Source organism: Elgaria multicarinata, chromosome 13 (genome assembly GCF_023053635.1).
Source record: "Elgaria multicarinata webbii isolate HBS135686 ecotype San Diego chromosome 13, rElgMul1.1.pri, whole genome shotgun sequence".
In the NCBI taxonomy this organism is placed as follows: domain Eukaryota; kingdom Metazoa; phylum Chordata; class Lepidosauria; order Squamata; family Anguidae; genus Elgaria; species Elgaria multicarinata.
In genome coordinates, this window is record NC_086183.1 from 26,808,947 (window position 1) to 26,832,008 (window position 23,062).

The 23,062-nt window shown below is 49.3% G+C and overlaps 1 protein-coding gene across 1 annotated transcript; it reads right to left on the minus strand.

Moving 5' to 3' along the window:
* Positions 1-72: 72 nt before the first annotated feature.
* Positions 73-23,052, minus strand: XRCC1 (X-ray repair cross complementing 1). The gene is made up of 17 exons (XM_063139889.1): positions 22,962-23,052; positions 22,150-22,242; positions 20,932-21,039; positions 19,262-19,420; positions 17,907-17,987; positions 17,682-17,799; positions 16,074-16,195; positions 14,082-14,205; positions 11,382-11,604; positions 10,038-10,154; positions 9,819-9,912; positions 7,863-8,064; positions 6,407-6,461; positions 5,893-6,038; positions 5,193-5,283; positions 3,621-3,696; positions 73-2,695 (listed from the first exon to the last, which is right to left on the minus strand). Exons 1-17 carry the CDS (start codon positions 23,010-23,012, stop codon positions 2,582-2,584), a joined length of 1,974 nt encoding a protein of 657 aa, XP_062995959.1. The 5' UTR covers positions 23,013-23,052; the 3' UTR covers positions 73-2,581.
* Positions 23,053-23,062: the final 10 nt, after the last annotated feature.

Sequence of the window (23,062 nt, forward strand, 5' to 3'; positions counted from 1 at the left end):
GTCATGGAAGGCTGCCTTAGGAACTTGTTGACATTGCCCCGTAACAATCTAGAAGCAGAAGTGCAGCCAAAGTCTTGGATTTTGTTTTATTAATATTTTTTTAAAAAAACACAACAAACCAGAAAGAGGAGAGGAAGACATGGACACCCACCCACCCCCTTTAAAGGAGATTTGTCACCATTGTTAGAGCCTCAGGCAAGCTGTTGCTTAATGACGGGTATAATTTCTGGAAAAGGGCAATCCTCAAACCTAGGGGCAAGTGAGCTGTGCTACAAACTCGATCCGGTTTAACGGCTTCCCCCCTCCTGACAAGAAGTGTGGTAGTTTTCAAAGGGGGGGGGCTTGCAAATTCCCTGCGCGCTCACAAAGCCGTTTCCTCTGGGGAGAAGCCATGAGAGTTTAACCAAAGACATCCAAATCCAATTTTTTGGACAGCCCGCCTCCGTCAGGCCTGGAGCATGCAGATACTTGGAAGGGCGATCTTAGCGCCCTGGGGAGAATCCCACTAGAAACCTAGACAAATGAGCAAATCCCCCTGGCAATTGGTGCATTTCATGGCTTTGAACGACTGGGGAAATGCTATAGCGCCCCCTACCTGGAGGAGGCCTGATTTTCCATGCTGAGGAGGCCAATCAAGCTGCAGCTGAGATCCGGTACATTTTCTTTTGACGAAACAGGAAATCCTTGCCTAATTCTTCCCCGCTCCAATGGCCTGCTCAGGGATTCCCAGTGTGCCACACAGCAGGACTGAGTGAAACATGGACAGAAAAGGGTTCAAGGGGCTAAACTCCCAGTTCTGCATCAAAATCAAAAGGTTCAGGGGAAAACCCTGGGGTGTCAGTAACTACACTTAGGCCAGACTAGCCCTGTAGCAACAGGCTACGACTGACATCTGCTGCAGCAGCACCCCCATCCCCAAGGCTGAAAAGCTCCCACGAGCGATGAACTCCTTTACTGAAGTTAAACACATCTGAACCCAAGAGCAGAAAGAAAAGGGTCTGGCTTGATCCCCAGCACTGAGGGTAGCACCATGAGGCTGGGGGCAAGTGGGGGAAACCAGCTCTAAAAACGAGGTAGATTATTCAAGGCCTCCCAGTCCAGTTCACAGCCAGCAAAAAGCAGGAAGGAGCATGCATTTTAATTGTGGGGTGGGTAGCACCTTGCAAAGAACATGTAAGGAATTAAGAGCCGGAAAGGGTCTGGTCTCCTGTTTCTCCCCAGTGAAAATCCGCAGAGTTCTTTGCCCAGAGGAGAGGGAGAAACTGACAACTCCCTGCTGAAATTAACGAATTCATAATGAAATTAACTGGCCTTGCTTTTTGTTCCCACACAGGCAAACACTGTGTTCACATTAGCTGGCCTTAGTCAGAAAGCCAAATTCACAGAAAATTCAAACGGATGAGACTTGGGCCGTACGAGCTGCAAAATAAACTTCAGCCCAGTTTAAACAGTCATGGCTTCTCCCAATAGCAACTCTAAATACTGTTGTTTAAGACAACTTGGCACGTGGACCAAGCCTTCCCCACAGAATGGCCGGCCACTGGAGGGTGTCTGTTTAGCTCGCGCACACTTAAAAGGAGACATAGAGAGGTGCAGCATGTCCACACATCTGAAAAAAAGACATGTGAATTGGAACAAGATTGTTTGTGGACACAAGCGAGTACCGGATGTTGGCCGTGGGCCAGTTAGGATGTTATTTTCCACAGGTGTATCTACAAACACAGGGAAGCGGAATGCACAAATTGGTAACGCACACATGGGACTAGTGAATTTACAGATTCTAAAAAGGTCGAGAAGCTGGAACTCTGTATCGCCAATTCATGTGTGCAAGTTTACCAGTGTCTAGAGGTGAAGGAACGAATCCCCCGTCTATGAAAGGGCAATGGGCAATCCAGCCTTACGTGCCGAACCACAAAAGGGAAATGGGTCAGGGAGTGGGAGGCAAGATTCTCTCCTACAAAACCCTGAGCAAGCCAGAGGCTATAGCGGACCAAGGTCCACTGCTCTAGGGCAGAGTGTTTCAAACTTTAAGGAACGAATTTCAATGTTTCCACTGTTCTCAGCAAAGAAAGAGGGGGAAAGGTGTGGGGGGATGAGTACAAGGGTGAAGAGAAGGTCCCAAGAATAAAAAGTATAAGTGTGTGGATATGGATCTCCTATTTTCAGTTAAGTCCTGGCCCCTGAAGTTCAAGCCTAGCTCCCCTTTCACCTTCCAAGCCCTTGAGGCTGACTCTGGCCCTGATCCAAAGTGGCACCCGGCAAGGCCCAGGAGCTTTTCAGCATTGTTTTCTCAAGAGCAACAGCTGTTTTGAGAAAGTGAAAATGGCACCTGACGCAATCTGAGCAAGCTACTACCAGAGGGAGAAACACACACAGAGGCCGTCAGAAACGCCGCTACATCCGTGTAAGCCTGCGTGACAGCGTGCGGAGAGGGGCTTGCTGGCGGGCTAGGCTTTCAACAGGAAGGAAACATCCCAGCGAGAAACACTGGAGCGCTCGGTCAAGCAGCCCCGAGACAAAGAGGACAGTTTGCTCCAGAGGGCGTATATATTATACACAAATGCCTGCAGGGAGGCCTCTTCTACACCTGTGGCACCACGACGTACGGCTGGTGGGGGATCAGCTTCTGACGCTCGTTGCAGTTGTAGATCCAGCGGGGGCGCACAAAAGAAAGGTTGGCGTTCTCATTCAGAGCCTGTAGCGGAAATCAGAAAACAGACGGTGCTTGAATGGTCCCCGGTTTCTCCCAAAAGGTGGAGCCGGTCCATCCGAAGGTGGAAGCATTTCACTGCCACGTTCCAGTATTGGCATTCAAAGGAACCCCCTCTCCAGTTAAAATGTCATCTCGGCCACAAGCTCAGAGCTGGCATGGGGCCGTACTTAAGATGTTTGAGATAAGACTGAGAGACCCGAGTTCAAATCTCCCGTTCAGCTACAAAGCTCACTAGTTCATCTAGGCTCTGCTGCTAACTCTCAGCCTAACCTGCCTCACAGTATTGTTGAGAGGATCATAGAATAGTAGAGTTGGAAGGGGCCTACAAGGCCATCGAGTCCAACCCCCTGCTCAATGCAGGAATCCACCTCAAAGCCTACCTGACAGATGGCTTTCTAGCTGCCTCTTGAAGGCCTCTAGTGTGGGAGAGCCCACAACCTCCCTAGATCATTGGTTCCATTGTCGTACTGCCCTAACAATCCGGACTTTTTCCTGATATCCAGCCGGAATTTGGCTTCCTGTAACTTGAGGCTGGAGGGCAAATTATGCAACTTGGGAGGAGAGGTGGGATATAAAAGGTGTAAGCAAGCAATAAATTAGCTCACCGCGTTGCCTCAGGAGTGCCATGGTTCCTTTCATCCTCAGTCCCCTCCCACCCCAATGGCAATGTGGGACTACCTTACTGGGCTGTTGGAAGGATGGGATTAAGCTTCGGATACCTGAAAGTACTTTCTAAATGCTCAGAATTATCATCGTGCAAATCTGCTACAGTTTAGTTCTGAAAAGGTCGTTCCATAATTACCTCTATTAACTTTGTTAGGGGCCCACCCAAGACCACAGACTACAGCTTAGGACCTTCTAGGCGAGAGAAATACAGTCCCCTATGAGGCCGGCAGGGCAAGCTCACCTCCTCAAAAGTGTCATCCCACTCTTGAGCCGTGATCACGTAATTCACTCGCTCGTTCATGTAGTCCTCCACCTCTCTGCAAGTAGAAGAGAAGCATTCCCTTATTCATATTCTTTATAGATGGCTTTTCACCCTTGCCTCTTCTGGAGAAAAAGCAGGTGATCTACATCTTAATGAATAATAATAATAATAATAATAATAATAATAATAATAATAATAAAATATTTATTTCTTACCCGCCTCTCCCTTTGGATCGAGGCGGGGAACAACATTAGAACAGGAATCAATATATCTTAAAAATTCTTGATTTAACATTGATCTGGATAGGCCTGCCGGAAAAGGCTAGTCTTTAAAGCTGCCTTAAAATCACACAGAGAGTTAATTTTACGAATCTCCTCCGGCAGGCCATTCCACAATCTGGGGGCGACAGAAGAAAAGATGTTAATTTCATTATCATCATCATCATCTCTTTCTTGCTCATAGCGGTTTTTCTAGACATACCTGGCGGGCTCTGCCAAGTCCTTCTGTCTTTTACAGATTCAGGAATTTCCTGATTAATGAGCTTTCTGGATGTTGGTGTGGATGTATTTTGGTACACCCTGGTTCTGAAGGTTTTCCGTATCGTTTTTTGATGTGATGCCAGTGACTGTTGTGACTAACGGAATAATTGTGACGTTTTCCTGTTGCCATAGTTCTTTGACTTCCATGGCCAGTGGTATTGTTATTATTATTAGCATTATTATTTACATTTATATACCGCCCCATAACCAAAGCTCTGTGGGCTGTTTACAAAGACCGGAATAGAGACCGCTTTATGAAACCGCAGAAATGTAATCAGCTCACTCATCTTTTATTAGAATCTTACAACAATGAACACTCATAAAGTAGCGAGGCATTTTTAAAGACTGTGCTCATTACACACACGCAACACACAATATCCCGCGGGCACCCTTCCGGTGAACAAAGAAAGCTTTTCAACAGCTTGAACTGTTTGTATGCAAGTAGCGTGCCGCATGCTATCATAGATTTTGATGCGATATTGTTGAATCATACTTCTTGAATTTTTTTTAACGCTGCCCCCGATAAAGAGAATGCAACATACACAAAACATGTTGAAGACGGACGGGGTTGTCAGGGCTCTGAAAAATTCCTGACCTCTCCTATGTCTAAAGAAGCATAAGGATGGAATAATAGTCTCTTTTGTTGCAAAATCAGAGTGAAGAATTTAGATTTTCTTTTTTATTTACTATACACACCTTAAACTCCCACCCACCCACCCAGTTTTTGTAGTCGCAAATTATAACACAATGGCCCTATTCAGACAACACCCTAAACCATGCTGGTTAAGCGTTTTGAGCTAAACGTTACAGCTCAGCATGTTGTGCGAATCATAACTTAGTATGCCGTGTGAACCATTCCTAACCATAGTGGCTACCTAACCATGGTTTAAACATGCTCACTTGCTGCCAAAGGGCTAGCGGCCTAACCATGGCTTAGCGTATTGTCTGAACAGGGCCCAATGCAATATTACTCAGCATTCCACCTAAGCAACATATTGCTAACGAAACTCACCCGTTAAAGGCTGTGATGTACCGGTTTAAGAGGCGCCGCTCCTGAGAAGGGAATTCGCCATAAAGAAAGAAGTGTTTGCCCCCAAATAAATCTGGTAATGAGAGGTTTAGGTTAGCAGAGAGAAGAATGAAGAGTCAATCCCCTAAGCACGCCCCAGAGATTGAACCTGAGATCCCCAAGCATTGATTTCATAAGCAGATCGTGGTGGAGGCTGCTAGGTTCTAGCACAAAATGGACCACATTTTTACTAACGACGACTGTTGCTCATGCGACTGCAGCTCATCCCCCAACCTCATTTTCCCAGAGTCCTTGGGCCCCTAATTAATTCTTGAACAATTGATTACCTACGTTCAAACTGATTCATCTAAACTTTAAATAAAATCACATTAAATAAGCCTCAATATAGGTGTCTCTTCAAGGATATTGAAAGAAGCTACAATTAAAAGTTGTTACCACTTGCTATTAGAAGAAAAGCTCGTATTTAATATTTTCTTCTCCATTCTCAGTTACAAGGATGTCCAAGAACCAAACAGCCTCACAAGATAAACAAGTGTGCCATTAACTCTCGGTCCCGATTAGCGTTCATCCCCACAGGTTAATCAACTCATGCCCTAAGGTTGAGTTGATTGATCTACAGATGGAAACCTGTAGTCCTAGACCAACACACACTTCCTCATATATCCCATTAGTTGTGGCATACCCGGTAGCTCTGGGATAGGCTGATCTGGCTCCCCCTTTTCCTCAACGTCCGTGTTCTCATCCGTGGAGCCGCCGTAGGGATCGTCATCCGGATCCGGGCCAGTCCTCCGCCCTCCTTGTTGCTTTTTGCGGTGCTCCTCTTCTACTCTAAAGCCGGGGTGGGGTGGGGGGACAGAGTCATTTGGGGCAGTGGACTCGACACGATCTCCCCTCACCACAATCGGCATCAAGCCTCTAGTCCTCAAAATTAAAGCGCACACCGGCAACTTCTGCAGGAGGCCTAGAAAGAGTCTAAAGTCTACGTGAAATGAGGAAGCTTCTCCCTTACACAGCAGCTTCCTGTCCCTTCCCACCGGTCCCAAGACCTTTCCCCCTATACTTGTTCATCTGCTGGCTGCGTGAGTATCCAGCTGCCATTTCAAACCCCTTTAAGCACAAAATCCCCAGAGTTTCCCCCCTCCCCCACCTCCATGATCCATGGAAGGACGAAGCACGGCGATCTTCACTTGACCAACCTCCTTAGTTCATCGTCGGTGTCGCCAGAGCCCTCGCCCCCGTTGTCCCGGACACCTGAGAGATTGCAGGGGGAGAAAAAGGAGAGGGGGCGTTTAGCGATGGACGAGCTCTGGCTGTGCGTGGGTGGGCTAGCCTACCCCTGGCCCATAACTCAGGAACCATCACCTGTTCATTCCACAGCAGAACGTAAGAACATCAGACCAAGGGTCCATCTAGTCCAGCACTCTGTCCACACAGAGCTGTGGACCAATCAGCTGTCAACCACAAGCAAGACACAGATGCAACAGCACCCTCCCCTCCTACCCAGGTTCCCCATATTTTCCTATTCCCTTCCAAAGATGAGCCACCCTTTGTGCCTTCTCCAACATGGAGACACCAGCAACTGAGGCACACAGGCTTACTGCCTCTGATACTGGAGGGAGCACACAGCCATCAGGGCTAGTAGCCATTAATAGCCTTTGCTTCCAGGAATTTATCCAACCCCCTTTTAAAGCCATCTGAAATGGGTGGCCATCTCTACATCTTGCGGTAGTGAGTTCCATAGTTTAACTATGTGCTGTCTGAAGAAGTCCCTCCTTTTATCTGTCCTGAATCTCCCACCAATCAGCTTCATGGGATGACCCCATTGGGTTCTAGTATTATGGGAGAAGGAGAAAAATGTCTCCCCATCCACCTTCTCCGCACCATGGGTAGGTGCCAGGGAGCAAGTCCTTTGGACCATTTCTCCTAGCATTCCCGGCCAGAATGGCTACGGGTGCTGCCAAGCTACTTGATGATACGGTAGAAAACCTTGGCAGGTCCAGGAGAAAATGGCAACAGGAAGGGAAGAAACCGAGGCTCAATGGCTTCTTAAGGAGAGGCTTGGAAGGCCTGGGAGGCACCACAGGCCGTATCCTGAGGACCGGGGTTGTACTTCTTCCTCAGATTGGAAGATCAAGAAGATATCAGGTGCTACGTGCAAGCTGGTAACATTGATGAACTCCTATCTAATTTTACAAGATTGTGAGCTGCATGGGGAGAGACCTATTTTTCCTCCCATTCCAATAATCCTGGAACTCAAAGGTCCTGGAACGAAATGGATCAGTGGCAGGTCTGAGACTTCTACACACCGTGCATAATCTTAACTACCCCTAAGACGGGGCGACAACCACTTGCTTAGAGGGCTTAACAAGATATTTTTTACGAAAAAAAAGATCCCACAGGTTCAGGGAGTGTCTCTAGCGGTTGTGACTGGCTGTGGAAATTAAACAGGACTCCCACAACCAAAGACAGCATTGGTCCCCCAATGATCCGCTGACTAGGGCCGACGGAAAGGGACAAACGTCCGCTCAGTGTCACATTCAGCAGCTTCCAAGGTGATGGAGGACGCCGGAAACAGAGTGCTCAACTCGCTGGGCCTTTAGGTCGGACCCAGTATGGCAGTTCTTACATAAAGCCAGATGTTTTTAGCCTTACCTGTGGCATCCTCGTCATCGCTGCAGGACGCTGCAGAGTCGGCCGCCGGGGCCTGCGAATTGTTGTGGACGCCGCTGTTCCGAGAGGTGGTGGGCTCCTCCTCCTCCTCCTCTTCAGAGGAAGCCCTCCTTGGCGCCATCTGAACTACTTTGGGGCTGGCGGGAGTCTTGGGCTTGTGGTTGGAGCTGGGCTGATTGGATCGCTGTGAAATAAAATAAAAAACAGCGCTCGGACTACGGGCAAGGGAAAAGGGAGCCCGCGCGCCTTTCATGCCAGCCCCTTTAGCTACAGATTTTACCAGGCTACCGGGGGCATGCAGGATTTGGATAAATTTGGGAGAAGGGGGGGGGCTTGTGGATTTCATTATGGGGCTCCCATCTCCCCCACACCCCCATATTTCAAGCACTCAGCAAAGGCCCTGTGAGTGGAGCTGGGCTTATGCCCTGCGTAGCTCCTTGCTCAACGCCGCCCCGTTCCTCAATCACCGACAAACAGCCTCATAACGTCTATCAAACCGGTCCATTTGTGTAAGTGACACATGGTCGCAAAATCCGGCTTTTCCCTCCGTTCAGAATTAGGCACCCCCTGATGCCGAATTTCTTTTTAAAAGGACAGTCACACAATTTTTTTTTTAAAAAAAATCCAGCCACATCAAACTCCTATTAATCACTCCACCAGTTAGTCAATTTCGCCTGCATGTGACTAATACAGCCTCCCCCAAACCTGGTGCCCTCCAGATGTCTAGGACTACAACACCCATGGTCATACAGGTTGGGAATGATGGGAGTTGTGATCCAAGACAACTGGAGGAAACTAGGGGTGTGCATGGACCCCCCACTCCGCTTCACTTCCAGATCCGCCATTTTTCGGATCGGGCCGCTCCGCCCCGCCCCCACTCCGCCTATGCCCACTCCGCTCCGCTCGGAGCTCCGGATCGGAGCTCCGTTACCGGGCCCTGCCGCCATCGCCGCCCATGCGGCGATGGCGGCAGAGCCCAGTAAGGGGGAGGGGGGCCTTACCTGCCTCCGTCCGCGGTCCGTCGCCGTCTTCAATTGAGCCCGCGGTTCCACCAGGAAGTCTGGGCCACAAGCGGCCCAGACTTCCTGCTGGAACCACGGGCTAAATTGAAGACGCTGACGGACCGCGGACGGAGGCAGGTAAGGAAGAGGAGGAGGGGGGTTTACCAGGCCCTGCTGCTGTCGCCGCATGGGTGACAGCGACAGCGGCAGGGCCCGGTAAACCCCACTTACCTTTCCAGCGGAGCTCCGGATCGAGGCGAAGGATCCGCCTTCACCTCGATCCTCTTCGCCACGCTCCGCCGGCCCCCCAATCCTCTTCGCCTCCACCTTAAGGGCAGGCGAAGCCCCCCGCTCCGCTTCTAATTCGCCGGTCCGATTAGAAGCGGAGCACATCCCTAGAGGAAACCAGGTTGGGGGAAGGCTGGACCAATACAACAGTTTGGATGGGGGGAATTATAAATATTTCCTTTATTTAATGGTACGCATTTATGTGTCGCAGAAGATGAGGTCTTAGAAGAGGCATTCTTCTGAGATGGCATCTGCAAACTTCAATTTTTCTAAATACTTATGGTAACGATATAACATCTCTATTTATTTATTTATTTAGAATTCTTATCCCCTGCCCTGCCTTCAAAAAGAGCACAGAGAGGTTTACAGTATTAACAAAACGCGAAACCACTACAACCATAAAATCACACTAACACACTCAAACAATTAAAACACAAGGCACACACCTACGTTAAATGCACCGCCCAATTAATCGCTGTTGCTTTTCTAGTCGCTTAAAAAGGATTTATAAGGAAGTCATCCAACCGAAGCTTGGAGACCTACTTCGTAAGCCCCGAGTACCCATCCCGATCGAAGGGTGCCAGTGCGGCAGTAGCAACTCCCCTCAAAACAAAACAAGACACTCGGAGGAACCGAGGACCGACATTACCTGTTGATGAGGCTTGCGGTGTTGGCTGGAGGTCTCTTCGTCACTCTCCTCCTCCTGCTCGCTGCTGGAGGATTCTGGGCTGACCATCAGGTAACTGGGAAAGAGAACCCACCATTTGTAAGACAAGATGCAGCCGAAAGCAGACCTCCTATCCCAGAACAACGAGAACAAGAATCCTAGATGGAGGAGCCCTTTGAAGGCCGTTCTTGTTCCACTCACCGCTTGCAGGGCAGGTTCCGCCTTGTGCGGTAACAGTCCAGTATCCACTCCTTGCGCACAATAATGCCTCCAAGCCCTTTCACCTGGCTGTATTTGGGTGTGTTGGCAAAGGCACAGCTAGGAAGAGAGGGACATTCAAAGTGGAGTTTCACACAAGCGCCTGTAAGCCCACGTCAAAAGCAGAAAAGCTGGCAGGGATCATGATGATCAAACCCAACATCTTAAAACAAGGTGTGCGGTAGGTCGGGGGGACTCTCCTGACATGAACTTACCCGTACACTATGCTCAACTTTTAAGGCCCTCCTCTGGGTGCCTACTCCGAGAGAAGCTCGGAGGATGGCAACAAGGGAAAGGGCCTTCTCAGTGGTAGCCCCCCAATTATGGAATGATCTCCTCGACGAGGCCCACCTGGCGCCAACATTATCTTTTCGGCACCAGGTCAAGACTTCTCCCTTCCCCCAGGCATTTAACAGCATATGTTGAGTTTTTAACTGACCCAGAATAGTTGTTTTAAATGATATTGTATGTAATCTGTTTATATACTTTAATGGTTTTAAATTCTGTATATCTGTTTTTAACGTTCTGTTTAAGAAATCTGTAAACTGCCCAGAGAACTTCAGCTATCGGGCAGTATATCAACGTAATAAATAAATGAATAAAATAAAATTGTGTCACCCAATTCCCCACCCCACCCATTTATGGACTGCACTAGGTATTTATTTATTTTTAAAGATGTTATATTAAAAAATAGGTCTCGGGAGTGCTAAAATGGACAAACTTTGCTTGCAACCGAGCTGAATTTGACCCTCTTAGTGCTCCATAGCTGCTATGGAGTGCCATTTTGTTGGCAAATTTAAGAAAAATCGTAATAATTCAGGGGCATGGCAGGGGGCAGCATGCATTACTCACCCATTTCAAAGGCACACGGTGAAGGCTGCGATGCTGTGCAGGCTTGCCTGGGATTAAGTCCCATTGAACACACTGGGATTTACTCCAGAGTAGATGTGCACAAGTTCAGGCACATTAACCGAAATCGCAAATCAGCTCACAGTCCTGCTTTTCTACGGCTGCCTGGCAACTGGGGAAACTCCCTCCTGCCACCCAAGCTCCCCAAAACTGAATAGGGTTTTTTGTGGGGGGGAGGCGGTCGGATTTGAAAACATTTGCTTTCGGCACCAACTTTTCAATACACATCGCGATATTTGGTGAAACAGGAAGTTAACAAGATACGAATGGATGTCGGGTTGAAGCCTTTGGGATTACGCCAGCTTTCAAATCTACGGCTGAGAAAAAAAAAAGGTACACAGCTTTAGGAGGGTCAGAAAAGTCCAGCAGGACACCTACATGAGGTGAGTGCTGTCTGGGGTCCAGTCCGGGCGGTATTTGCCCCCCATCTCTAGGGCTTTGTCCCGCAGCTCAGAGCGGAAGGGGTTCTGGAAGCCGCTCAACACAAATACGGTGCCCTGCAGGAGGTGCTGGAAAGACCCATTTGCTGTCGCCTCAGATGACGTTTGCAGAGGCTTTTTGGAAGGAGGTGTCTTCTGGGGGGTGGGCGTTGAGGGAGAAGCTGGAAATGAGGAAAGATGGAAAGTTTTTTAAAAAAATAAGTTACTTAGGGCTAAGATGGGAAGGAAAAATCATTATTCACTCTTCCGCACAAATCAATCAAACTCTGATGCAGAGAACGCACAACAGATTCCTTCCACAACCTGTTTGCTTAGAATTCCTGCATAAATAGTTGCTGGGGCTAAAGCAACATGTGGAGAAGGGGCTGTGTCCAGAGGTGCCTAAGCCAGTATTCTGCCATCACTTTGCGTGAAATTTGGAACTACCCTGTTTCCCCGAAAATAAGACAGTGTTTTATATTAATTTTTGCTCCCAAAGATGCGCTAGGTCTTATTTTCAGGGGATGTCTTATTTTTCCATGAAGAAGAATACGGTACACATTTATTGTTGAACAAAAAAAAAGGTCTTATTTTCGGGGGGATGCCTTATATTACAGCGAGAGGCAAAACTGGAAGTAGGTCTTATTTTCGGGGAATGTCTTACTTTCGAGGAAACAGGGTAGGTGCAGTAATTGCTGTCTGTAAAAACACAACGTTCATTTTTAAAAGAATCAAGTTTCTAGTCCTTATGAATGCATAATCTTGAAAGCTTGTGAACAACACCTGGTAAGCTATCAGAAATCAGAACATTTCGGGGAGGGGAGGAAGAAAGGCCGAAAAGGATTTCTTTAAGATATAGGCTGAAAAGTGGTTTTACACACCAAAGCCATCGAAGGGTATTAATTGCGGACAGTAATCGACTTCAATTTGCTGGGGAGGCAGGGCACACATCATTGAAATAATCATGCAAAGCAAGTACAGTTACGATTTTCTATTTTAATGATTATATGTAGGCCGCTCTGGGAACCTGTTTGGCTGAGGAAGGGGATAAAAGTACTTCAAATAAACAAATGAATGCGAAGAATTGATTATGGATTTATGATGCAGATATTATAAGAGCAAAAAGTTGTCATTCATCTGTGATAGAGAAGGGAAGGTGCTTATGATGGTACATGCCACCTGCAGATTTTAAACGTATTTGCATTCATATTATATGTATTATTTAAACTGCTTTCTAGATCAGGGTGCCTTCACATTGATCTAATGAATCAAGTAGACACTGCAGTACTAGCTCTGCCAAGGCTATATTCCTGGGAACTAGGCAAGAGAGGACCCAGGAGGGGCTCTCTCTCTCTCTCAAGCAGGTGTATGGCCTGATGGCTGGCAAACCATGGCTGCCCGCAAAGGCTTCTGGGAGAACGGCTGCTTCTGCTTCTAAGCTAGCAAACTGTTATTGCCTTCTGTACCAATCAGCAACATTCCTTTGTGTTATGGGAAAGATGGATCAAAGCAGGTGTCTTATCTGTGTAGCCTGGAGCTGACATTCCAGTCTCTTCATCCAATTAGGAAGTGCACCTGGGTAGAGGGGATTAGCTTGTGTGTGCCAAAGAAATGCCAAGTAGTGCCTTGTTTATCACATGTAACCTCATGCTATAGATCCTTATGATAAGAAGCGCTGCTTTATTAATCCCCATGTATGATTGATCACTCTCTTAACTTGGCAGCAACGCCAAGTTCAGTTACGCTATAATTGTTCTTGTGCCCAGGGGTGAGTGTCCAGATTTTGCCGAAGGGTCTTTTGTGCGGGAAGTTTTCACAGTCTGTTGTTGTTTATTCGTTCAGTCGTTTCCGACTCTTCGTGACTTCATGGACCAGCCCACGCCAGAGCTTTCTGTCGGCTGTCGCCACCCCCAGCTTCCCCAAGGTCAAGTCTGTCCCCTCCAGAATATCATCCATCCATCTTGCCCTTGGTCAGCCCCTCTTCCTTTTGCCTTCCACTTTCCCTAGCATCAGCCTCTTCTCCAGGGTCTCCTGTCTTCTCCTTGTGTGGCCAAAGTACTTCAGTTTTGCCTTTAATACCATTCCCTCAAGTGAGCAGTCTGGCTTTATTTCCTGGAGTATGGACTGGTTTGATCTTCTTGCGGTCCAAGGCACTCTCAGCATTTTCCTCCAACACCACAGTTCAAAAGCATCTATCTTCCTTCGCTCAGCTTTCCTTATGGTCCAGCTCTCGCAGCCATAGGTTATTAGGATTCGTGTAATATGCTAATAAATTAGTCTCCTTGTAAGCAAACCTGTGAGTCTGGCTACTTTTGTCTCCTTGGCAACCCTGGAAACGTCAAAGCCCACGGCCGGCGCAATACAGCAGGATGGCGCTGATTAGCATAGCCCTGTTTGTTAGAGCAAGAGAGAGGAGCGAACCACGCGCTGATATCCTCCTGGAGGAAAAGAGTGAGGGTGCAAGCCTACACGCACTCGCAAAGCAGCAACGGGGAAGGATTTACTCCTGGGCAAGCATGCTTAGACCTGCACTCCAAGGTTGCTCATCAACGCAAGCAAGTGCACCCAATCCCAAATATAATCTTCAGCCTCCCACAAGAAAAAGGGAAAGGACTGCAAAGCCTCATTTCCAAATTGTGCTCCACCCCGTCCCCCGCACCTTTGAGTTTCTTGGAGGGCGGCTGCGCAGGCCGGGGGGTATCGGGGTGAGTTTTCTTGGCCGCAGTTGAGAGGCTCGTATTGTCCTTGCTGAATTCGAACTTCCGCTTGACCGGCGGGGGCTCCTGCAAGCAGACAAAAACTAAGGCAACGATCCCCTACCCATTTACCTGGGAGAAGGCCCCACTGAGCCCAATGGGGTTTATTTCTGCGTAGAGGTGTGAAGGGCTGTGCTGCCAGTGTCCCCCTTAGCTTTGCCGCAGCTACATCGGTACCGCTGTTTCAAGTCACAGGGGCCACCATTCATGTCCCCAGAGAGGAGATGCAGTTGAGGCTGGGATGGCTCCTTGGGCATGTCTACACCAGGCGATATCCTGGGGATCGCCCCTGTGCATCCACATGACGAACAGGGGTCCCCGGGAGCAGGGAGGGAAGATCCCTGCATTTCCCTGGGATATCACCATACCCTTTCTTTGCGGCTTTCCCCACGGTCCTGGGATGATCCCAAGGACCGCGGGTGATGTGGCTGCCCATCCCGGCTTCTTCCCCACGAGTAGCGGGGGTCATCAGAGGGAAGGAGGCTGAATGGGAAAAGTCCAGGGCCATCAGGGGTGGAGTGGGGAGTGGGGTAGGGGCTTCTTCTTTTTTTGGACTTACTTTTGTGCTGGAGCACTGGTGCGCTCCAGCCCGTGTCTTTTTTTTTTTTTTAAGGCAGCCGTGACGTCCTCCTTCCTCCCTGGACGTTGCGCGCGCATGTGAATACAGGGGGAGGATCTCGCGATCAGCATATTGCAAGATCCTCCCCCCTCCCTCCTGGAATGCCAGGCGGTGTAGACATGCCCCTTGTCTCAGTCAAGACACCGCGTCCCTACTGACTTGCTCCCATGCTTTTAACAGCAGCCCGACACGGAGACATTTCGCAAGCGGAGCTTTTCCCCACTGCCCATCTTAAAACACAAAAAGGACAGGGAGCGTAGCGGTGAAGAGACTGAGCTGCAAAGGAGAAAGACCCCCGTTCAAGTTTCACCTCTGCCATGAGCTCACTGAATGGCTTTAGACACGCTCTCCCCATGCTGATCTGCCGTATGGGGGATAATACTACTGACGTACCTTACAGGGTTGATGTAAGGATATCCTATAGCTGAAACTCTCTGGGCAGTTTACAATTCATTACAGTTGGGGGGGCCACCACTAAAAAGGCTCTGTCCCTTGTCACCACTCTCCAAGCCCTCCCTCAGAGGTGGCACCCAGAGGAGGGCCCCAAGTGTTGAGCGTAGGGTATGTTCAGTTTGGGAGAGGCGTTCCTTCAGGTATTGCTGTCCCGACTCATGTAAGACTTCAGAGGTTACAACCAGCACCTTGAATTGGGCTCGGCAGCATACAGGCAGCCAGGGCAAGCGACTAGATAATGCAGAGGTGCAGAACCTCAAGCCCAAGGGCCAGATCCGGCCTGCCTCAGGTACCAATCCTGCCCTCCGGGGTTCCCCATATGGCTAGGCCCCCTTTCCCCTGATCATTCCGTGATCTCCCAGCTTTTGCATGGGTTTCCCCCCATTCTCAAGAGTTGAAATGCCTCCAGGCTTAGCGATGCACAGTAAGAGCTTGAAGCGAAAAGATGTTGTGATTTTTAGCCATTTATAGCCACACACTTTTTAACCCCCACTCACTACTAGAACATCCCCCCCCCCCCAATTTGCTATTTATTCACAACATTTGTACCCTTCCCCGTATCTATACAGATGCCGGGACAATAGTACAAAGAAAAAAAGATTGAAACACAGTATTAAAATTATTCATTTTCACAATGGAATTCCACCCTCGGGGTGAAAGAGGTTCCGTACTCCAGAGATGACGCACAGGAAGCCCTTTTAATACTTGCGAAGCAGCACAAAACAGGGCCAGTTAAAACAAAGGCGGGGGGCAGCCCTAGGTAAGGCTAACACATGGCTATGGCTTCACATCCAGGCCATCCACGTGGCACCCAGTTCTTTACCTTGGGAGATGCTTTGGGGGTGGGTTTTTCCACAGAGGAAGGCGACGGATCCGGGGAACCGGACATACCGGTTTGCAGCGAGGCAGCAGCATAACTGGGCGAAGGCTGGTCACCCTGAGAGGCTGCACGAACAAAGAATAGCAACAGCAATGATTACAACACTCAGGAGTCCACGCGGTGCTGGAGCTGAAGCTTTGCACTTCGAAGTCTAGTGTCCAACGAGTGCCAAAGGGAAGCCAACAGATTCCACCTCTCAACCACCGCTTAATGCTAACCCCATTCCACCAGCCCTGCTGAAAGTCTACTTAACGCTTTCCTCTTCCCTCCCTATCCCTCTTTCCTTGTGTGCTGTGTCCTTTCTAGAGCGCCAGGACAGTCTTGTTTTACTGATTGATTGTAAACCCCTCTGTGACGCATTCTTTGGCTCAGAAGCAAGTGGGGGGGAATACTTTAAGGGCGCAATCCTATGCATGTTTAGACCCCAAAAAAGGCCTAGTCCTATTTTGTGTCTACACATGCATAGGATTGCACCTTATATTAATAGGTAATAAATCCATACACACATCAGACCCAACTGTCTCTGCAGAGGCCACCAGTGGGGGAGGAGGCAGCAGCCAGGCACCTCTCCACCGTGCCTGGGTCCAGCTTCAGCTGAGAGCCCCCACCCTCCTGCTACCAACTGTCTCTGCAGAGGCCACCAGTGAGGGAGGAAGCCGCAGCCAGGCACCTCTCCACCGTGCCTGGGTCCAGCTCCAGCTGAGAGCCCCCCTCTCCTGCTACCAACTGTCACTGCAGAGGCCACCAGTGAGGGAGGAAGCAGCAGCCAGGCACCTCTCCACCGTGCCTGGGTCCAGCTTCAGCTGAGAGCCCCCTCCCTCCTGCTACCAACTGTCACTGCAGAGGCCACCAGTGAGGGAGGAAGCAGCAGCCAGGCACCTCTCCACCGTGCCTGGGTCCAGCTCCAGCTGAGAGCCCCCTCCCTCCTGCTGTCAACTGTAACTGCTGAACTTTGCAACTAAGATTGTAGTGCCTGAATTTGCTTTCCTTTCCCCCCTTCTCCTCCTCCCTCCCAATCCCCTTTCCTTTTGTGTCATGTCTTTTAGATTGTAAGCCTGCGGGCAGGGACTGTCAAGAAATACTTTTATAAGCCGCCGTGAGAGCCTTTTGGCTGAATGGCGGCATAAAAATCCTTAAATAAATAAATAAATAAATTGGTATGACCCAATTCTATGATTCTATCAACCATCTGTCAGGGATGCTTTAGGGTGGATTCCTGCATTGAGCAGGGGGTTGGACTTGATGGCCTTGTAGGCCCCTTCCAACTCTGCTATTCTATGATTCTATGGTAAGAGCTACCAGTCATGATGGCTAAATGGAATCCCATTTGGTCAGGGGCAGCACGCCGCTTGGTATAAGCTGCCAGGGAGCCAGAGCAAGGGGAGGCCCACTACTGCCTTCATCAGGCCCTGCTGGTTGGCATCCCAGAGGCAGCTGGCCGGCCGCCGAAGGAAATGCCAGACTTGATGGGCCTTTGGTCTGATCCAGTGAGGCTCTTCCTGGGTTATCGGCCAGCTTGAGGCAAGACGCCAACGGGCGCAGCGCAGCTACCTTTAGGTGGAGAGACCAGGGGTTTGCTGGCGCGGCTGAAGAACAGGGCGCCGGGCTTCAAGGAGCTGTCGTTGCTGTCGTCCTCCTTCACTTTGAACTGGCCCAGTTTGGTGACTTTCTGCAGGGCGTGGAGCAGGGAGAGAAGAAGACCAAGGTGACACGTCGGTCAAGGCATGAGAGTCTAGAGCGAAGGGAGGCCGGACGCTGGGTTTCCGGGATACTCACCGGCGAAGCAGCTTTGGAATGAACTTCATTGTTTTCTGGAGGCGAGTGGAACCTCACGAAGGAAAGGCCGTAAGCCAAGGACTGGGGAGAAAAGCAAGCGACTCAGGAGAACTGGAGTGAGGAAGTCCAGCCTCCCAGGTAGCCACACACCCCACTCTATGCCCCCTTCCTCCTCCTCCCCCCCCCCCCCAGCAACCAATCAGGTGTCTGTTTCCCAACTTTGGTGTTGTCCCCACCCCATTCAAAAAGCTTGACATGCCTCTTCTAAGGATGAGCTACTGACTGTAAGAGCTTTAAGCTAAAGTGTACTGGGGGTGTGTGTGTTGGTATTTTGCTCCCCCACCCACCTTTGACTTTGGCTCCACCCTCTTTTTTTGCCCACCCCTGGAATGTGGCCCCTGAGTGCTTCTCTGAAAAGGAATTCAACCCTTGGGCTGAAAGAGGTTCCCGACCCGTGCAGCAAAAGATCTAGGTTTACCAATCAGCAGTTTTAAGCAGTTGTTGACCTCACCAGCTGCCCCCGCCCCTCTAACCGTTGCCCTACACTCCTTCCAAAGCTCTGCTAAAGGAACCTACTCGCATCTGAGACTGGTAAAAGCATGTTAGGCAGAGATAAGAGTAACGCCCCTGAGCCAGAGTAACAGCTGCTTGCAATTTCCATTCCACGGACCAGAAATCTCTTCGCTTATAGTAAATAGTAGTAAATAGTGGCTAATTTGTTACCTTTTCATATTGAGAGTACACACAACTCTGAGGCTTATTCACTCTTTTGCTGGGGGTCACCCCCCATTAAAAGTACAACCCCAAGCATATCTAATTGAGAGTAAGTCCCACTGAACTCGGTAGGATGGATCCGCATGGGATCATGCTCCAAAAAGTATCACATTACCAGATTTTAACTGCTTCTGGTAGTGCTCTGTATTGATGTGGATTCCTCATCTAGAGGTGCAATGAAAACTCAAATGTGAACCTCTGTGCTTTCATATCTCTAGACAGGGGATCCTCACAGATTTCGGGGAGCTACCAGGAGGAACTAAAACAGTCACACCTTCCATTTGCCAGACACAGGTAAATGTCCCAGGCTAGTTGATGCTAGTCCTCCATCTTCTTTCACTGCCATCGTTCACATTTTCTATTACAACACACAAAGTTCTTTGCAACCGATCTCCACCTCAAAATGCTCCTGTAATACAGGTCGGTATGAAACCCATTTGACAGATGAACAACCGAGAGAGATGACAACTAACCTACCGCTACTTAGCAAGTCTCTGACCGCGCAGAGAAATGAATGCAAGTCTGACACATGTGAGCATCCCTTATATACCGCGTCACCTTTTGCTCTCAAAAATACAAACCTTAGTATAGGGCTGGGTACAAACGATCTTAACCCGGTCCCACTTCCTCTCCGTCGTGGCCTTCACCAACTTATCTGGCCCAAACATACGGACCCTGTTGAGGTTGGTACCGCTCTTGCTCTCTGAGGGGGACATGAAAGAGGACGTGCCCAAGAGCACCTGAGGCGGAAGAGAAAGGACGATGGTGGATATCATGGGGCAGACTTTAAAAGATTGCATATTAAAAGACTCCAGCCCCTTCCTGAAGTCGGAAGACCTAAAGACGGTAGTGCACGCGCTGGTAACTTCGAGGCTCGACTTCTGCAATGCTCTCTAAGGGCTCATCTACACCAAGCAGGATATTCCACTATGAAAGTGGTATATAAAAGGCAGGAGGCACACCAAACAGGCTATAGTGGTACGAAAGCGGTATATGGTATGTGTCAATGGGCCTCACAGCTGTCAGTGCACTTGAATACCACTGTAAAGCAGTGGTGTGGCTCCTGCCTTTTATATACTGCTTTCATAGTGGAATATCCTGCTTGGTGTAGATGAACCCTAAATAGGCTACCTGTGTGCCTAGTCTGGAAACTTCAACTAGTTCAAAATATGGCAGCCAGGCTGATCACCGGTACATCTAGGGGTGACCACATTACACCACTTTTAAAATCTCTTCACTGGCTGCCAATTAGTTTCCGGGTGAAGTATAAAGTGTTGCTTATCACCTTTAAAGCCCTACATGGTTTGGGTCCAGGCTACCTGCGGGATCACCTTCTCCCGTACAATCCGCCCCGCACACTCAGGTCCTCTGGGAAGAACTTCTTTCAGCCAGCCAAAACGAGGCTGATAGGTATTACCCAGAGGACCTTTTCCTCTGCTGCTCCCAGATTGTGGAATGGCCTGCCGGAGGAGATTCGTCAACTTAACAGTCTTTTAGCATTTAAGAAAGCTATAAAGACTGATCTCTTCCGTCAGGCCTATCCAGTGGAATTTTAGGATGCTTTTAGGATGTTTTTAGGAAGTTTTAACAATGTATATTATGTTTTGATTAATATTTTATGTATTTTATACTTGCTGTTGTTCCCCGTCTCAATCAGGATGGAGAGGCGGGTTAGAAATAAATTTATTATTTATTATTATCATCCTATTGTTACTAAGTGCCATTTCAAACCCAACAGGGTTGAGGGATGGGTTACAGTCTAGAGCTGGGGGGAGAGGGAGGGGGACACTGAGCCACGTGCCTGGCCCCCAATGGAAATTGCCACATGCAAGGAAGAGGCACAATGCAGATGTTGTGTCCTGTGTCCTTATGGTACCCTGATGTATTTGGCTAGCATTGATTGCTTTGAATGTGGCTACATTCAATGAGTAGCTGGCTTACACCGCTGGAGTCCTACTCATCTGTGACTCTACTCACTCACTCCCCCAACCCTCGGGGTCCTATTTTCCTTCTATTGGTTTTAAGTGCCCTTTCAAGATGGCTCCATCTCCCTTGCCGGCTGTTTCAACACCACAGACCAAATATGACACATCCAACTGCAACAAAGAGATAACTCTGATCCAGCATAATTGAAAACATCAGCTTTTGCTACAGAAGAGCCAGCTTTGAAGTCAGGATGTGCAGGATGGTACATGAGGCCCTGAGTATCATCCAGTTCACACACACACACACGCACACACACACACCTTACCTCGTAGTTCTGTTCGCTGGAGGAGGCAGAGCTGCCAGCCAGCACTTCCACAAACGCAGAGCCTTCATTGCCAATGTCGATGCTGTGGATCTGCTCCTCTTTCTCAAACTGTGGGGAGAAAGGACTACTTCAGCCAGGGATTAGAGAAAACACTCAAAGAATATCCTGCAGCCCAGGCCTGTATGGTAGGCCAAGATACGTGTCCCATGCATGTACGACAGCCTACCATATCAACATATCACTCATACCAAGTGAGATTGCGAGTCAATCCAGCCCAATTTAAACTGACTGGTGGTGGTTCTAAAAGGTCTCAACAGAAGCCTTCCCTTTCCCGGTCCTGGTACCCAAGATCCTTTTAAGTCACGACATCAAAGGTTGAATCCAATACTTTCAGCATGCAAAGCAAGCACTCTACCGATGAGGTACAGCTTCCTCACTGGAGGCCTAACAGAGCTTCTACTTTTGCTGCCCGGGACGGCAAAAATATGGAGGTTTGTAAACCACCAATACATCACACAATGCAAAAGCAGGCTCACTAAATCCAGTCAAGATGCTATCCCAGCATATGGTGCTGGAGAAAGGAATTCAGATCCTAGTTTACAAACTCCCTGCGTTACCTCCCAAATCAGAGGGGTTTTTTTTCAAAGCAATGGTCTGGAGGCAAAAACAGCTTGATGGGGAACGTGGACACGAGAGCTGCAGCAACTCACATATCTTGCCCATGCAGCCACGTTGTCATTTTGGGAGCAATGTGTCTACAGTCAGAGAGAAGGCCAAATTACAACAACACACAGAAAACACATATATGAGAGGTTTATTTGTCAGTACAGATCAGTTCATACGGTCTGTTTCACCTCCACAACCACGTACATGCCTGCAGTCACATAGAGAACCATCACCATGAACCAGGCGGTACCGGGATGTGGTCAATAGCAAACTCCACCACCAGTCCAGGGTTCTTTGCAGCTACCACCATTCGCAAAACAGCGATAGCTCTGATCATCGCCTACAGCTCATTGCAAATTAATATCCTTTTGCAGAAGATACTCACATGGCCGAGACAGAGACACGGCTTTGAGAAACTAGCTGCATGAGCCAGACTTCGAGCAATCAGCCACCAATGAAGCGCTTCGCAAGTACTTACGCCCACACCAATGCTGCAGGAGAGTTAGGGCTCATTTCAGAACAGGGTAGCACAAGAGACAAATGAAAACTCACCTGCAATATGACAGAGACTTGCTTCTCCCCTGCTTGGGCGGCCTTCCACTTGTGATAGGTGTCGGCTTTGAGCAGGTTCTCGGCGCAGTGAGTCTGGGGGTAGAGAAAGGAGGTGAGATGGGAAGAGAAATGACATGGCAGGAAAGAATCCCTCCAAGCCCAACAGTTATTTCAATCCACCCCCACGGTCTGTTCCCTCCCCACACATCACTCCCCCCTTTTCTTCCTCGCCATGGTCTGCTCCCCCCTCCACAGATCTCTGAAGAACATCAGAGGAGCCCTGATGCTGGATCAGACCGAGGGTCCATCTAGTCCAGCACTCTGTTCACACAGTCAACCAGGGACCCGCAAAGCAGGACACGGTGCAACAGCACCCTCCCACCCATGTTCCCCACCAATTGGGGTATATAGGCTTACGGCCTCTCTCCACCCCCACCCCCACAATGGTACTTTCCCCCTACCATCCCTCCCCCACCATGGTCACTTCACACATCCCCACACCCTACAAACGCTGACATTGAATGAGGCAATTTCTGCTCCAGCTCCATCCCCCTCACACTAATATCCCTGCCTGCCTCCCCCCCTCATCACCCACATTGGGCTCTTCCAGATTCTACCACCCCCCCTCATCACCCACATTGGGCTCTTCCAGATTCTACCAATCACAACCCCCCCTCCTCCCACCCCCCACTACGAATGGTCGCTTCCAAGCACCAACGGAACGCAGCCTCCTCTTCGCCCCCACCCCCTCGGCCACGGAACAGCCGCCCGGCAAAAGGTGCCCGCGGGCGCGCCCACACTCCCGTCCGCACCGTGTCCGAGCTGCTCGCAGACACCACATGTCGGACCGCGATCTCCGGCATCTCCCCGCCAGTTTCTGTCACCGCCGCAACCCGGCAGCAAAACTCCACAT